Below are 18120 nucleotides of genomic sequence, written 5' to 3' on the forward strand. Positions count from 1 at the left end.
ACTCTGGGGAACCTTTCCTAAAAAAGGTCAACAACTTTGGGGTCCCCCCCTTAAAAAAGTTCAACAGCTCTGGCAAACAGGGGTGCCGGAGGGATCTTTGCACTACAGCGGCAGGTATGCTTAAGATGGCCCTGATTACACACCCTTTAAAATAAAATGGAGTCAACCTGGAAAAGCCCAATAGGGTTGTCACGAGAATGAAAGCACAGGTGTGCATCTTGTAGCTCTGTAGAGGAAAGGCAGCTCAATAAAATTAAAAGATGCTTGCACCTCCTGCTTCTTGGTAAATACTGCATTCAGCTTGGGAAATGCCTCAAAATTTCCCCTCATTTAGGTTTTGTGTTGCGTTGTAATGTATTCCGTTATGGTTTTTCATTAACGTTTGTATACTTTTAATTTCCACTGAATAACTGAACAAGGGGCCCAAACAGAGCCAACTACAGTGGTACCTCAGGTTACAGACGCTTCAGGTAAATACACCGCTAACCCAGAAATAGTACCTCAGGTTAAGGACTTTGCTTCAGGATGAGAACAGAAATTGCGCAGCGGCAGCAGGAGGCCCCATTAGCTAAAGTGGTGGCTCAGGTTAAGAACAGTTTCAGGTTAAGAACCGACCTCCAGAACGAATTAAGTTCTTAACCCGAGGTACCACTGTACTATTATTACTATCATTATTAGAAATTATTAAATTTGTACATTAACAGGCATTAGAGAAGGCGGTCGCCCTGACAACCAACACGCCCGCCTCCCCCCCCCCCATCCATAGCTGTCAACGTTTTCCTTTTTTTAAGGGAAATTCCCTTATTCCGAATAGGATTCCGCACAAGAAAAGGGAAAAGTTGACAGCTATGCCCCCCCCCCCGCATTTAAACAGGCTCCCTCGGTCACGCATGTGCAAAGGGCCCGTCGCCATCCTCAACCACGTGGGCCCCGGTGAGGACGCTTTTGTCTCGTTCCCTCCCGCCCCTAGCTCCGCGCTCCTAAGTAAAAAGGCCCGGGCCGAAGCTGAGGCAGGGAAGAGGCGTGAGGCAGGCCGCGCAAGTGCTCATTGGCTCTCGGCAGCCCTCGTGACAAGAAACCCCGCAGCCTAATTCGCTGTTTCGGGGGTGAGGGGTGGGGAAAGGGGGGGCTCTCGCGCTCCTCTTCTTGCTCGAAAGGCCGGTTCGCTGGGATGCTCCTCACTTGGGAAGGGAGGAAAATAGAAGGCGGCTCATGAGGGGCTGGCGAGGGGCTTCGCGGTAAGGTGTCCGGTAAGTGTGTCTGTTTGCGTTGCCCCCCTCGCCCCTCCGCTTCAGCGCTCTGTTTTCCTTGGCGACGAAACGGGAGGGAGGTCTCAGGCAGACGACCCCCCCTCTCTTCGAGAGAAGGCGCATGCGCGTAAAGAGCGTCCGGCTCGCGCTCGTTCGGAGTGGCGGTTGCGGTCAGTAACGGTCGTCCTCTGATGTCGACCGCGTTCCATCAGCGCCCCCCCCCCTTGCCCTCTCCCCACACAGGATGGCGGGTGGGAGTAAATGTGGACGAACCTCTCTTGACAGAGGCAGTCTACCTCGGGATCCTATGGAGGCAAAGGAGGCTGTGTGCTGCCCGGGTCCTTATTGTGACACCCCCTCCCCAACCCCCACGTCACTGAGGCGTCAGGCTGGACCAGTTGGCCTTAACTGGGCAAAGCAGTTCTTACGCAAAATACAAAGGGCAGCACAATTATCTTTTTTACAGGTGTGTAGGAGGGAAATTCCAGCAGGTGCAGCTTCCCTCACCTCTGTGTCAAGCAAGCTGAAGCTTGTCGAAACGTATTATTTGCTGGAGTCCTGTGTGGTCATACCTTGGGGGGGTTGAAGCGCCATAATTCCTAAGCTGTGACACCCCCCACTCCCCTAAAACAGTAGCCACAACCCACCCACAATGTTATCACCGCTCTTCGGCTAAGGGGTAACCTGTCATGTCTGCTGCTCACCTGAGATCCAGATATAACAAGCTGTTGAAGCAGCAGGTGGAAAAGAGCTGGCACACCCATTGCTGGTGTTTAAGGGGAATTACCTATGTAATCAAGGACTTGCTGATCCTCTGAGCAGATTGCCATCCTCCCGGCTGTAATGCAGTATCTCGTACCGAACTCAGTGGGAGCGCAAAATAAATGAGCATGAATTGGTCAGAAAGAGTCACAGGCTTGTGAGAATGCTGCAAGGCCATTGTGTTACCTGCATTGTGTGCTTTTTGTTGCATGTTGCAAGAAGCCGCCATCTCCTCCCCTCTATTGCTCATTTTTGGATCTGGTTACTATTAACCCCCTTTTAGAGAAAAAACAAAATGGGAGATACATATCTTAGTGAGCAAATCCTATTGGTAAAGGAAAGTGTAGGCCTTTAACACAAAACCTTTGTCGATGAAGCACACAAAACCTCTACTGTACAGAATGCAAAGTTGCTTGCAAATACATGATTTCTTAAAAAAATAGCTCCTTAAATGTATCATACCATTGATCAGAAGTTTGTTATATTGTATATTGCTCAAATAATGCAGAGTCCCAAGATTCTGTTCTGTGTATTTTTATCCACTATGTTTATTAAGCTGTTAAAAAAATATAAAAACAAGGATGAATTCAAAGAGAGAGAAATGTTCACCCACAAATCACAAGCTGTTGTCTGATTTTTATTTTTGAATGGGTTTTCGTTACATGTTAATCTTTATCAACAAGGAATAAGGGGAAGAGTGGAAGAGAGGGACACACAAAAAATACCCAACTTTTATGTGAAGCCATAAGGCAGGGATGGAAAACCTTTGGCTGTCTCATCCAGGGCTGGTCACTGGACATGCAAGCTGGGACTGATGGAAGGTGTAGTTCAGCAACATCTTTAGTTCTGCAATGTCTGTCTTGAATCAAGTCTAGATGCAGACCTTGGCTTCAGTACTGGGCCAACACCACCTTGCCCCTGCCCTCTGTATTATGTAACATCCAGCCTGATGAAACATTCTCAATGACTTGGAAGCGGCGCTCACTATTTTGTGACTTTTTGATTCTCCCTGAAGATATTGCCACACAGGATTTTGAAGAGGAATATTTGCATGTTTTCCATATAGTTTCTCCTTCACATCTACTAAACCAAAACAGTGTTTCTCTACGTGTCTAGACACAACTTAAATTAATGACATTTCCCCTCCTAATGCAACATACTATGTTATTACTGGTGGTAATTCTTACCTGTAAAGCTCTTAATAGCTTGGGCCCTTTTGGCTGCGCCTTCTTCAGTATGACCTTCCTCCTTGCTGTTAATGTGGGGCTAGGGAACCAGGTTGTTGGTTAATAATTCTCATAATCCCTGACCATGCTGGCTGAGGCTGATGGGAATTGGAGTCTGAACATTTGGAGGGCCAGAGATTCCCAACAACTACAATAAGTTCTGCTTCATCTCACAAGGTTAAACTTCTGAGGTTGTTGAACAAGGCCTCTTGCGTCATAGAACCAATGACTTTAAAATTTCCTCCCTGGGAGATGTCCACTTGAGCCTAAATCTTTTATAGGCCTACTTGTTTAGACAGCATTGAAGATTAATGGTGGCAAGTATATATCAGGGATGTCCAACAGGTCAATCAGGATCGACTGGTTGATCCCTGGGAGGTTTTGGTAGATCGCGGTAGATCGCTGGCTCCTCCATCCGGCCTTGCCCTCGCGCCCGCCCCCCGTCCTCTAGATTGCTAGAACGGAAGATGGACTGTCTCCTTAGTGATTTATTGGTGAGTCCCTGTGTTCATTTTTTAGACCTGACCCCCCCCCCCAAAAAAAGGGATGTTCCTCCCTAAAAAAAGCTCAGCAGCTTTTACCTGAACCCTGTGAGTGGAGTAGTCTCTTGGAAGTTGGACATCCCTGGTATATATAATTTTGAGTGCTTCCTGGGGGGAAATGCAGTGAAGTGGGGGTGGACTTCAAAAGCAACACAGTGAGCAAATTGAGTATGTTCAGTGGATGTGGAATGCTGGTGGCAATTTAGGGATAGGAGAAACAGAAACGTAGGAAATGGGAAGTTGAACGGAGTATCCTGGAACAGGGCATGGTAGCCTGTCAGGAATTCTAAACACTTCACGATACATGTTGCAGGTTCCGCTTCTAATCAAGAAATATTATTGTATTATATTATTAGAATAGAATAAAACATATAATATTGCATATTATATTATTAAGTAATGTTATATCAAGTAATGTTAACACTAAGAAAGAAAAATTGTTTTAAATTAGCAGAATGTCTCTGAAATATTTGTTTTAATTGCTCTGGAGTAAATTGCAGTATGTGATACATGAATGGTTTACTTAACTGCTTTCTTTTGTCATTTTCCTTACAGGACTCTGCTATGGCGAATAAGCTTTATGTGACTTTTCTTTTCATATACTTGTTTTCTGAAGCTCGCCACCATGGCTTGGAATCAACCACTATTTCACAAACTACAGAGAACCTTATACCTGAGAAGGCAGCTGGTATCAATGTTGATTTGGCCACGCTTATGCAGAGACATCACCTTCAGGAACTCTTCTCTCGTTATGGGGAAAACAATACATTGACTATAGAAGGATTTAGAAAACTTCTACGGAGTATGGGCATTGAGAAGGTGAAAAGAATTTCCCAAGATCATGAGCACCACCGTCACCACCATAATCATGTTACGCTCAGTACAAATTCTGAGAAAATAGGTTGCCCTAGTGACGAACCTGTCGGTGGAAGCAAAAATCATTTGAATAACTGGGCAAAGGATTTGTCTAGCAAACAGAATACAGAACACCAGGAGGGCTCTGTGAATAGCAAGAGTACAACGGTTGCTATAGCTGCATCCACCTACACCACGACCACAGAAGGCGATCCTTTGATACAGCATTCAGAAACTGCAGAATTGAAGTCTACACGTATAGGCCTTGCCAGCCCCAATCCTAACATTGTTCTAGAAAGCAGCAATGTGAGTTCACTTGTAAATGGAAAAACAAATGAATCGCTTGTTTTCGTGAGGGAATCAGAAAGAGGAAGTTACATGTATTCGAAAATAAGAAAAATTACACAAGAGGTACTTGGAGATTGTTTTTTATTGAAAGGAAAGTTGTGATGTTTGGTAGCGTTGTATTTCTTATTCTTTATGAGCACCCCTGCTGCATATTTTCTACATTGCTTTTCCACTTCATAGAAATTGCTGTATAAGGGTCAAGAGTTATGAAACTGTTCAAGTCTAAGATTTGACTTGAACCTTGCCAGGGGCATTTGGGTTGGGGCTGCTGAAAACCTTGGGGACAGGGCACTTCTAAGTTAACACTTTTTATTATCTACAGATTTATCTCCCCCTTCAGAACAGCAGAAAATGTTCTTCCCCTCCTGTTTTTAACCTTAAAGCAACCTTGTAAGGTAGCTTAGGTTAAGAGACATTGACATGCCCCAGCTTTGCGGTTGATGAGTCTATTTGTTCCTAGCATTTTGCTATGCTATGCTACAGTATAAATGTAAAGGGACCCCTGACCATTAGGTCCAGTTGTGGCCGACTCTGGGGTTGTGGTGCTCATCTCACTTTATTGGCCGAGGGAGCCGGCGTACAGCTTCTGGGTCATGTGGCCAGCATAACTAAGTGGCTTCTGGCGAACCAGAGCAGCGCACAGAAATGCTGTTTACCTTCCTGCTGGAGTGGTACCTATTTATCTACTTGCACTTTGACGTGCTTTTGAACTGCTAGGTTGGCAGGAGCAGGGACCGAGCAACGGGAGCTCACCCTGTCACGGGGATTCGAACCACTGACCTTCTGATCGGCAAGTCCTAGGCTCTGTGGTTTAACCCACAGTGCCACCCGCGTTCCTATGCTACAGTATAGTGGCTACTTTATTGAGAGATGCTACAGTATAGTGGCTCGCAATAAAGTAGAATACATTTCTAAACATGCATTCTGTTATTTAAATGTATTTGCCATAAGTGCATTTCTGTTAGCGTACCAGCAATCAGGGGTCTCATGGGTGTGCTGCCAGTATGCTAATACCATATTCCAGTGGGCGAGGTCATATCTACTTTTGTGGCATCTGTTTTTTGAAAGAAGGAGTAGGCAAGCTTTCTAATCGTTCAGACAGGATGGAAAAGTAGTGAATTTGATTGTAGCCTTGCAAATAACTAAACACATTTTTCCAGGCCTCAACATTTTATTAGTCCAAAGTTCATTTTAAAGTAATTTTTGACATATCTGCCACAAGGGGGAAAAGAACTTATTCTCTTCTACAATACTCTTCTCCACCTGGTTGTATTGAAATAATTTTTATTCACTATCTGGTAGGTTGCTATTTAAAAGCTTAGTTTAACTATATGCTCCTTTTTTCAACCAATGTGGTTACCTTTAGTTGACATTAAATTTCAAGCCATATTTTTAGAGTTCCAATGATTTTAATTTTCGTCTTCATCATTAAAAATATTTTTGAATGACTGTCCACTGCTTATAAAAATTCCCTTCATTAAGCAAGTAGTCTGGATAAGTTCTTAATTGGAATGCTATTAAATAAACCTATGTTATGAAACCCTTTGGCCTCTCTGTAGCTGGCCTATCAAAATAATTTCTACCTAACTTGTTCCTTTGTTCCCAGTTCTTTTGGTATAGAAATGTCAAACTTACATCTCCTTAGGTTGATGGGGTGGCATGCGTCTGTGCCATATTGTGCATTATTTAAGAAACCCCACCTGTTTCAAAAGCAGATAGCTGTGTGTTTTGGGTTTTTAAGTGGTGGCATGGGGAAATCAAATCAAAGAATTAGTTGCACATTTCTTTTGAATTTTTGCTTATAAATACATTTGTTACTACCCTATATATATGACAAATTTTGTTCCATTTTGCCTGTTTGTGGTTTTTTGCTTTTTTTGGTATAGCACTTGAATCTTTCCAGTTAAGTTCCCAACGTTTATGTATGCATTTTCCTGAAATGCGTTTGTCTCTTTTATAGTGCTTCAATGCTTCAAAACTGATGCTTTCTCATGGAATAAGTACAAGAGTTCCATTGACAGCCATAGAATTTAGTTATATTTGCCCTGCTATCGTTAACCAGATAGATGGCAGATATTGTGTAATTCATGCAACAAGTGAAAAGACAGAAACTCCTCCAAAAACTTATTCATTGCAAGTAGGTACGTTTGTTGGTGAAGTCAAACATTTCCTATTTAATCTCTTCTTTGATGCTGTACTTAAAGCAAAATATTGAACACTAATTTGTTTTGGGTGATTCTGCTATCTTAAAGTCTTTGTGGTTTTGTTTTGAAGGGCAAGAAAACCTCAAGCAATAATAATAATAATAATTTATTATTTATACCCCGCCCATCTGGCTGGGCCTCCCCAGCCACTCTGGGCGGCTTCCATAAAAACCAAAAATACAGTAAAATATCACACGTTAAAAACTTCCCTGAACAGGGAACACAATACCTGTTTTTATTTAGGTGAACTAGTGTTCACAATGCAGCATGCAATCTTTTGTGTTACATAGAAATTATTCCTCCCACTGAGTGCTTTACAAAATAAAAACTTCCCTCCCTGACATAAGGTGGAAGAAATTGGTTACTCAAGAAAGCAAGCTGTTTTTTCTTCTTCTTTTCAGCTTGGATCGGTGGATTTATATCCATTTCTATCATCAGTTTCCTTTCATTACTGGGTGTTATACTGGTCCCTCTTATGAATCGTGTATTTTTCAAGTTCCTTCTAAGTTTCCTTGTAGCATTAGCAGTTGGTACCCTAAGTGGAGACGCTCTTTTACATCTTCTTCCACATGTAAGTATCTTCTTTTTCATTGTATTTACTAGGCATGAGTCACTTTAGGACATAGTACTACAGTGGTACCTCTGGTTACGAGCTCCACTAACCTGGAAGTAGCTGCTCCTGGTTGTGAACTTTGCCCCAGGATGTGAATGGAAATTGTGCACCAGAGGCGCGCGCGCATGCAGTGAAAAACCTCATTGGCAAAAGCCTCAGGATAAGAACGGTTTTAGCTTAAGAATGCACCTCCGGAATGAATTAAGTTCGTAACCGGAGGTACCATTGTACTGTAAATATGATCAGGAAATGTCTATAATTGCACCATAATAATCCTACTTGTGGCACACCTCAGTATAATAAAGTTTTTAATTTAACAACTCAGTTTCCACATCAAACTACTCTGTGGTGTATTTTTCCTTACAGTCTTAGGGCCAAACTAAACATTACATTAATTTCATGAATGCATGCAATGTATGCATTTTCTAAAATGTAAATAAATAGGGATTGAAAGGGAGCAGCACTGGGGGACCTGAAAAGTAGAAAGAAGGAGTTTAAACACAGCCACCCTACCGTGGTTCTGGTGAAAAGCCATCATTCCCTACCAATGCAAATTAACAGCTTCGGGTGGGAAAAAATAATCACTGGGGTCATGGCAGGTGAGGAGAAGGGGAAACTTGCCCATTGTCCCAATACTGTTCAACACTGCCTAATGCTGCCTCTGCTCTAGCTCTGCTATTAACTACATATGCTATTAGGTTAATTAGAGTAATTAATAAGTGCCATGCTGAATCAGACTGAAGGCAAATCTAGTTCAGTATCCTGAACTAGGATGCTTTTGGGGATACCACAGGTAGGATTTGGTAATCCAGTTTGTGCCCAGCTGTAAATGTTTGCTTGCTACTGTAGCAGTTTATAAGAGCCAACTATAATTCTGCCAAAACAAATCCTTTTGTGCCATAGCTGTGCTACTGTAGCTGAAATTCCTCCTTGTTTCAACTGAGTATAAAATCTATAGAACCCAAGGCCATCACTGCAATCTGAAGATCTGGCATTGCTAACATAAGAAGAGACACTGGTAGCACAGTGCTATGGTGTTATACAGATAGAATGCTCAGTGCAGCACAGCAGCTAAGCCAAGTTTTGTCTTAACCTGGGATTGTTGTTAAGAAGCTAAACAACAAGCTTCTTGGGAGTCTGCATGTTTGCACTAAGCCACGAGCTGGCTTAGTGTTGCATGCAAACACGGCCATAATACCATGAGATGTTATGATATGGGAAACAGGAAGCTTCCTTATACTGAGTCAGACTTAGTTCAGCTAGCTCGGTACTGTTTACACTGCCTTGCAGTGGCCCTCTGGGGTTTCAGACAAGGCTTCTCTCTCAGCTGTACCTGGAGATGCCAGGGATTGCTGCTGCGACCTGCATTCAGAGCACATGTTCTGTCACTGAGCTGTGAACCTTCCTCATACCACTTCAGACTAAGGTAAGCTTTTTTATTTTCTAATGCTCCTCTATGTGAACATTCCATGCAAATAAAACTAATGAACGAGCCTAGAACCTCTGATGTGCAATTATTATTTGCAGGGAGCTGTTTTTACAGGAGGAAGCATTTGAAACTGGTGCTCTTCTTTTAGTCTGAAGTGGTACAGTCCACTCTACCCCCTTTGAGATCCAAGCCTTCCACATGTGTAACCCAGGCTTTAATCAGTGTCACTTTTCATCAAATCAGACATAGATTCAACTGTTGAAACTGAGATATGAAAGCTAGGAGCTAAATGGCACCGTAAACCAAGGTTATGGGCTCAACAATGGAATGTCTAGGCGCACTTTTTTATAACAAGAATACAAAGCTGAAAATGAATGAACCTGCAGCTAAAATCTTACTTTCATTTTTCAAATGGTCTAGTTCTCATCTGAAGACTGCAAAAAACAAAGCCATGCTTCCCCTGCCCACCCCCATATATTCTTAAGAGGGTCTCTTCTCCAGTCTCCAGAGAATGGCTGAAAGTGGGGAGGTAGAAAAAGGTCCTCTTTTCCTTCCACTGTGCAGTTTTAACCTGAATTTTTAGGGTCAGAAACTGCTAGCACTAATGAAATTCCCTGTCACAAATTCCCTAGAACAATGGGAGTTTCGAACGCTGCCGCAGATACTCCTCCCAGACTTTGAAATAAACTGATGCTGGCAGACTCTTCCACTCCCCACGTCTTGTTGTTGTGTATGGAAAGGTGTCTGAAGTAATTTTTCCCCCTTCTTTCCCCCCAACTTTTAGTCTCATGGAAGTCATCATCATCATCATGAGAAACCGTTACTGGAACACAATAAAGACCCCACTTTTAAGCATCTTGTTTTTCAAAGTGCAGAAGACAGTGCAAACTTGGATTCTACGTGGAAGGGCCTCACAGCCCTTGGTGGATTATATTTTATGTTTCTTGTTGAGCACCTGATCACACTAATTAAACAGTTTAAAGACAAGAAGAAAAAGGTAGAGAAATCATGTATTGAAAAGTGAATTTAAGTTTTTCTGTGTCCAAATCTTAAGGGATGGTTTACACAAAGCTTGAACAGTATAAGCGGTCCTTGGTGAGGGAGCAGGAAGCACTTAGATGAATTGCAGCACTGTGGAGGGAGAGTTTTAAAAAATAAAATTGTGTTGAAAGGGTTTAAAAGTTGATGGGATAAGTAGTGAATCAGAATTGGTTGAAATGTTTCATTTAGACTTGAAACTTTTAATAGTGAGCAAAATGACTTGGGTTGCTTGTTGTGAATTTTATCACTTATGTGCAGTTTCTTTCCTGTATTTCAACTTCTGATTTTCTTATTCCATTTCATGTTTTTATTAATAATAGTCTACAAGATATATAGCGTTCAAGATGTGTACCTAAAATGTTAATAACTTAGTGTATTTCTTCAGAAAAAAAATGAAGATGATGAAGCAGAAATCAAGAAGCAACTATCTAAATATGACTCTCAGCTTTCAACAAATGAAGAAAAAATAGACACAGATGATAGTAAGTTTTAATAAATGTTGTACAGCACTGTCATTCAAAATGTTATGGGTTCTTCTTTGTGTTTCCATGCAGCCAAATTGGTATCTAAGTGTATTGTGCATTTTTCTACACATATAGCTAAAAGGTGATTATTGTTTCTGGTCTGATGAACCACCCTTTTTTGCTACTTTTGATACAATGGTACCTCAGGTTACAGACTCCGCTAACCCAGAAATAGTACCTCAGGTTAAGAACTTTGCTTCAGGATGAGAACAGAAATCGCACGGCAGCAGCAGGAGGCCCCATTAGCTAAAGTGGTACCTCAGGTTAAGAACGGACCTCCGGAACGAATTAAGTTCTTCACCTGAGGTACCACTGTACTTCAGTATATTCATATAAACTAAGATGCTCTGGAAATGGCTACAAAAGTTGACACTAACCTATAGCTTATATGAGCAGTATGACTATGCATTCTTAGAATGTGCCTTTCTAGTAGGGTTCACTGTATGGAAGAGATCTTATTATCCAAGAGCAATTTCTCATCGATACAAGATGATGTTTATACTGTATCTTGTACTAATCCATTATCCCATTGCCTAGAATCATAATACTTCACTTTATCTGCTTTTCAAAGCAGGAAAGAATAACAATTCACTTCTGACATGTAGCTGCTGCTTAAGGTTTGAACAGCTTGTGGAATTGCTTATTTAAGTTATCTATTAAAGCTGTTTCTAACAGCCCAGTTTTCAAATGCTGTTATGCTTGGTTTTCTGCAAGAGAGCACTTTCATACTGCCTTACCAACATAATTTACCATTTATTTCTTAATTATACGTTCTATTTTTGTGCAATTTGGAAATTTAGGAACCACTTTTCTGTGTGGTTAATAGTGCGACACTGAGTATTGCATCAGTTGACTTTTTAAATAGGAGCCCGGAATGGGGTGGGGGCGGAAGCAAATGGGTAAGCAATGGTTTCAAGTTTAAATGCGTTTTTCATAGTGATAATTTTCCTAGTATTTGTATAAGACCAAGAACTTATTTTCACTTGTCTAATTATGTTATGAATTCTGTTGTCAATGTAAAATGGGGCTAGCCGAGCGTAAGCCCGCACTATTATCTTGTTCAGCACGTCCACTCCAGTAGAGTAAAATACTTCATTGGGCTCCAAATAGGGAAGGTAATTTGAAGATGGAAAGTGTCTTGGCTCAGGGTTGTATGGAGAAATTTCTCCCCTGGCTCATTTATGGATTCATCCTATAGTAACTGAAATCTATTTCTGCGGTCATAAGCAGCACACCTTCCAGCCTTCAGATCTGTAGAAAAGGCAAGGTGACAGGTTGTACATTAGGGCTGCACATTTCTTGTATTTTAGTGTTTTGTTGGAAGCTGCCCAGAGTGCCTGGGGAGACCCAGCCAGTTGGGCGGGGTATAAATAATAAATTATTATTATTATTATTATTATTATTATTATTTGAATTTCTTAATACAAGCCTATATACGGGAAGTATTGCAACAAGAAAATGTGGCTGGCAGAAGATGTTTATAAAAATGGATCTGAAATTAATGTTTCACCAAGTGCATTACACATCTCTCCCGAGACCCATGGTAATAGAAATATCTAAAACTAGAATGGGTAATATGTGGCACTCCAGATATTTATGGATTCTCATCTCTTATCAGTCCCAACCTACGTGACAAAAGACCAGGAGAGAGAAGACAGGTGACAGATTTCCCATCTCTGACATAAAATATTTTATGAGTAAGATATTCAAGTACCGAAAATGTTGCAGTAGGCAAAAGTGTTCTGAATGTTCTGTGGGGTCTTTTTGTTTTGAGAATGTAATCTGCTTTTCCTGTGTTTCACAAAGGGCCAGAAGCTTACTTGGGGGCACATTCACAAGAGCCTTCGAACTTCATCTCCCAGAAGCCAGTAGTACAAGAAGAAGAAGAAGTTATGATAGCTCACCATGAGCCTGCTGACCATGAATATGCATCTAGGGGGTGTAGAAATAAATGCCATTCACATTTACATGACACCCTAGGACAGTCGGATCATCTCAGTCATCATCACCATGATTACCATCATATTTTGCATCACCATCATCATCAGAACCATCATCCACATAGCCATAGCCAGCGCTACTCACGTGAAGAACTGAAAGATGCTGGTATAGCTACTCTAGCCTGGATGGTAATTATGGGTGATGGACTACATAACTTCAGTGATGGCCTCGCAATTGGTTAGTGTATCTTGATGTTTTTTCTTGATTAGTCCCATACATACTGGTGGCCGATCCAACTCTTTTCTGTGCTGTTACCTCTTCATTTCTGGTATTGGTATAAAAGCAGAAAGGCAGAAGCCTTGTAGTCTGCTGTTGCAGAAGGCAGGGCTTCTTTTAATGGGTTTAAAAGGAGGGTAAATAATGGTGGGACATTAGGAGAAACTTCTTAACAGAAAGAGCAGTTTGATAATGGGGATCAGTTACCTAGAGGTGTTGTGAACTCTCCAGTACTAGAGGTCTTAGGCCAGGCTTCCTCAACCTCGGCCCTCCAGATGTTTTGAGACTACAATTCCCACCATACCTGACCACTGGTCCTGCTGGCTAGGGATCATGGGAGTTGTAGTCCCAAAACATCTGGAGGGCTGAGGTTGAGCCTGTCTTAGGCAGTGACATTGGACGCTAGGGGGTTGGACCACATGGCTTAGAAGGCTCTTCTCATCTATGGTTGTCTTGACTAGTCTCCTCAAAATCCTGTCATGTGTGAAGCTCACAGTACATTCCCTACCCAGTGGTGGATATATTGCAGATCCAAAGTGTGTTAAGGTTTATAGTGAACTTCTTTAATCGAACGAGGTTAAAAGTACATACCATTTTCTGATGATAGATTCTATAACAGCCATAGTTGAAAACTTTTTCGGTTTGAAGGCTGCATGCCAACAGTGGATGGAGCCAAGGGCAAAAGTGAGTAGAGCAACAGATGCTACTCTTAACTTAGTACCGGTGTTCGAAACTCCCATTGTTCTAGGCGCTTTTCGCGACAGGGAATTTCCTAAGATTTCAGATTAAAACTGCACAGTGGAAGGAAAGGAGGACCTTTTTTGCCTTCCCACTTCCAACAACTCTCTGAAGACTGAAAAAGAGACCCTCTTAAGAATATTAGGGGGGTGGGCAGGGGAAGTAACTAGACCATGTGAAAAATGAATATAGGATTTTAGCTGCAGTTCATTCATTTTCAGCATTGTATTCTTGTTATAAAAAAGTGTGCCTAGACATTCCGTTGTTGCACCCATAACCTAGGTTTAAGGTGCCATTTAGCTCCTAGCTTTCATATCTCAGTTTCTAACACAGCTTTGTGCAGTGGGCTACATTCCTGCTACATGAAAGGTACAGACTTACACATACACATCTACATCCAGGCAAGCAAGCAGCCTTATCACAGTTTAAGGATGCATTCCAGCCAGGCAAAAGCACTCAAGGGGACATGGCCTGAGGCAAGTCCAAAGGGTGAGATATAGATGCTTAGAGGGAGCATGGGAGGAAAAATCACCGCTGATTTACTCCTCTCCCAGTTCTGCTGTTGCTATGCTACCCAGAGCTAAGTCATGGCTTGGCTTAGCAGTAGCACAAATTAGGTCATCATATATTTATATGTGGATGTAACTGCATTCTTCAAGCGAGATTGCTTCTCTTTAATTTTCTTTGTCTTCTCCTAGGGGCTGCTTTTACTGAAGGTTTATCTAGTGGCTTAAGCACTTCGGTTGCAGTCTTTTGTCATGAGTTACCACATGAACTGGGTAAGAGGGAACCAATTTTGGTTACTGGTAGGGTATTGTTTCTATGATTGATTGATCACTGTCACAGTTAAAGTGAGGTATTTCATAGTATGTGTGAATAACAGTGATATCCCATCCTCTTGGGCTCCTGTACTGCTCAAAGGAAAGTGCTCTTTTTAAAAAGCACGACAATCAACTAAAACGTGGCTATCTAATATTGCTTCGTTTCAAGCAAATGAATTCTATCTTGCTTCCAGACCAACAAAGGAAACAAAATGGTTTGAATGATGCAAATACTTACTTTACACACCATTGGCAGTGCACTTAATATGGCAATATGCATTGCTGAATGGGAGGTTTTTGACAATATATTGTCAATTTAATGCAAATTAGCTCAGCTTTTCTTGATGTTGTTTAACCAATTACATTAAGTTGTATTGAAGCATAGTGAAATGATACGAGTTTTCCACTGATTGAAAAAACAGTAAATTCTAACTATAAAGAGCCATTGTGAGGACTCTTGAATAGTACTATTTCAGTTTAATGTAAACTTTATGAGCATGTCCCAGTCCATTTCCAGTAGAGTGGTGGAAAAAAACAAATACATTTCAAGTGTGTATACATATGCAGGATATTCATTGCGGCTGCTAAGATTGCTTGGCGCTCCTGTCCTCCAAAAGTTTTGACCACATTAAAAAACAAAAACAAAAGCAAATGACATTTTAAGGCATAAAAATATTTCTTGGGAATCAGGGGAAATGAAGCAGTATGGTGGACTTTTAGTATGCTGACAAATGACCAAAAATGTTTTGTGTCTCTTGGCAGGAGATTTTGCTGTACTTCTCAAAGCTGGCATGACTGTCAAACAAGCTGTTCTTTATAATGCGCTTTCAGCTATGCTGGCCTATCTTGGAATGGCTACTGGGATACTCATTGGCCACTATGCAGACAATGTATCTATGTGGATCTTTGCACTTACGGCTGGGCTGTTTATGTATGTGGCCCTTGTTGATATGGTAAGTACTGTATATAAGTATCATTGGATATTGATAGCACTCTGGTACGAAATAGTTGCAGCAACAGAACTTTAATCAAAGATGATGCCAGCGTCTGAATTGCTGTACATAAGAGCCTTTCCTCATCAGGCAAAGGGTACATTTAGTTCAGCATCCTAGCAGTGGTTACTTAAATTCAGCCAAGGAGAGCTACAAGTACGACATGAAGGAACATAGTCTGCTTGCTTCTATAGCTGACATAGCAGTCTTCTCTCATTGTCCCTAATAGCAAGCTTAAAACAGGTCCACTGAGAAACAAGGAACCTCACGCTTTGCAGAAATACAGCAGCTCCCCCATTCAAACAGCCTGGTGAGGACTCTGCATGCTCAATGGACACCAGGAGCCATGGCATGTTGAAGGATAGGGTGGATTGGGGTAAAATGGCTTGTTTGAGCTTCATAAGATAGCATGGTTGTCTGGCTGGAACCCTGCACAAGGGCACTTAGGTTAGAAATTGGGGATATACTGCAGTATTTTATAGCTGCTCTCGTCTTCACAGAAGGGGGAATTATTATCAACTTGAACAACTTAATGCCTCAGCATCAACTTGTTCTTTCTATAGTATTCAGATTAATTTTGTTTATGTCTCTCTCTCTTTTTTAAATTCAGGTGCCTGAAATGCTCCACAATGACGCTAGTGATCATGGATGTAGTCGCTGGGGGTATTTTCTGTTACAGAATGCTGGGATTTTGTTAGGTTTTGGTATTATGCTACTTATCTCTGTGTTTGAACATAAAATTGTGTTCAGCATAAACTTGTAATCTTTCTTTCTTTCTTTCTTTCTTTCTTTCTTTCTTTCTTTCTTTTTACATTCCTGATACTGACATGGTACTGAAAACTAACTGTGGGCACTTTTTACCTCTTAATTGCCTCCTGATTAGGCCTTTTTTAGTAGTGTTAACTGCTTGCATACATGGCAAGAATATAGTATGTAAAAAAGGTTTTTTAAAAAAGGTACCTTTACCAATATAGTATGTAGCACTATGGGGAAACTGGCATATTAAATAGCACACTTTGCCTAACATAGCCAAAGCTAAAACTGTAAGGGAAGTGTTTCTTTACTATTTTGAAAAGTTATTTAATATTGTAAGGATACTTAATAGCATGCAATGTGAGGTTTTGTCTTAGTCTTGTATATGTTAACAAAGTGATCCCAAAATGAAGTTGTATTGTTTTTGATGTAATATGATAGAGAAAAACCAAAAGCTGTCATTTTCATTCCTGCTATTGCAGGGGGAACAAGCACTCAGAGCATTCATGACCAATTATGCTACTGTAAACAAGTTTTCTAAAGAAGAGATTAAATATTTGGCTTACCATTAAAATTATATGCTCACTTGTGTTTATGTTCACAAAATTATTAACACTACAGTAAAAAGTTGTGAAATGTCCCACTTCAATGCCTCAAATCTACATCGAGTCAAGGTTCTACGTCAAACAAATGCATGTAGTTTTAAAAATTGGAATGTGACAATATTTTCAAAAAGAGCTATGCTGTGTATTTAAGTGAAAGTGTTGACAAATCTAAAACCAGTGGGGGACAAAACAATTACCAGAGGTGCCTCACAATATTGGGAAGGTTATAAGGAATGAACTGCACAGACAAAAGAGCACAAGTACGGGGAGACTGTAGAATTCTGCTGTAAACTGTATTGCGTGCACACTTAACAGTTCTAAGTTTAGTAGTGCATGGGCCAGAGTGAATAGTTGAATCGGAATTGTTTTTTCACACCATATGTATGCTTAAAATAGAAACTAGTGTTGGAAAGAACATCTTTCACTTCCTAGAGAACTGGATTCTTAAGAGCTTGGTGGTATGAAAAGCATGTGTGCAACAGGAGTGTCACAGGCCTAAATCAGCTGCTAAGACGCATGTCATAGTTTGGATAGAGTAGCAGTTCTCCTAATTCTATAATACTAGCTTTTGCTATATATTTTACCAGGATAGCTTACCTTTATGTGCGCTTCAGGCGAGAAGCTCCTTAAAATGTATTTTGTTGCTGGCCCAACCTTGCTCATAAAGTTCCATATGATCTGGGTTGATAGATCATATCAACTTAGGTTGATAGCTCAGTCAGTAGAGCATGAGACTCATGATTGAGTTCGAGCCTCACATTGGGCAAAAGATTGCTGCACTGAAGGGGGTTGGACTAAATTACCCTTGTGGTTCCTTCCAACTCTATGATTAAATTAATTTAAATCTACTTTTTTGCTGATCGTCTCAGTTTTTAGAGAATTCTAGAGTAGGACTTGATGATCTTTTCCAACTCTTTGCTCAGTGCAGGATGCAGTTGAGGTATCCCTGGCATGTTCAACCTGTGCTTAAACACCTGGCAAAACAGAGCTCATCACCTCCTGAGGCAGCCTATTCCATTGTTAAATGGCTCCTTTGAACATGTTTCATCTAAAGATAAGGCGAAAACTGCTTCTCACCAGTTTCCCGGCATTGGTTTCAGACCCGGAGCAGCAGTTTCAGAAGATGTAGATTTCATTGGTATTATAGAACAGACCTGTTACTTCTGCAGAGCATTGTTACTTTCAGGCTTTCTCTACATG

At 41.1% G+C, this 18120-nt stretch overlaps 3 protein-coding genes across 9 annotated transcripts in view; 2 read left to right on the forward strand and 1 right to left on the reverse strand.

Moving 5' to 3' along the window:
• TMEFF1 (transmembrane protein with EGF like and two follistatin like domains 1) overlaps positions 1–180 on the reverse strand; it is a 106368-nt gene extending 106188 nt beyond the window's left edge. The window contains exon 1 of the mRNA XM_083519513.1: positions 66–180. The gene's annotated coding sequence lies outside the window, so the exon portion shown is untranslated. The remainder of the gene's footprint in view (positions 1–65) is intronic.
• The window catches only part of ABITRAM (actin binding transcription modulator), a 180525-nt gene that overhangs the window by 153272 nt on the left and 9133 nt on the right, over positions 1–18120 (forward strand). The gene's annotated exons all lie outside the window — the stretch shown is intronic.
• On the forward strand, positions 777–16889 carry SLC39A6 (solute carrier family 39 member 6). Of its 7 annotated transcripts, none has more exons than XM_083519255.1 (10): positions 777–1250; positions 4336–5046; positions 6944–7124; positions 7589–7758; positions 10014–10226; positions 10656–10752; positions 12601–12972; positions 14448–14528; positions 15333–15523; positions 16173–16889. In XM_083519255.1, exons 2-10 carry the CDS (start codon positions 4345–4347, stop codon positions 16323–16325), a joined length of 2160 nt encoding a protein of 719 aa, XP_083375381.1. In that variant the 5' UTR covers positions 777–1250; positions 4336–4344; the 3' UTR covers positions 16326–16889. The 7 variants fall into 7 exon arrangements, with proteins under 7 accessions (XP_083375381.1, XP_083375385.1, XP_083375383.1 ...); XM_083519259.1 differs by having other exon boundaries at positions 1098–1250; positions 4336–4941; XM_083519257.1 differs by having other exon boundaries at positions 1106–1238.

Source organism: Podarcis liolepis (assembly GCF_965112155.1).
Source record: "Podarcis liolepis genome assembly, chromosome: 8".
NCBI lineage: Eukaryota > Metazoa > Chordata > Lepidosauria > Squamata > Lacertidae > Podarcis > Podarcis liolepis.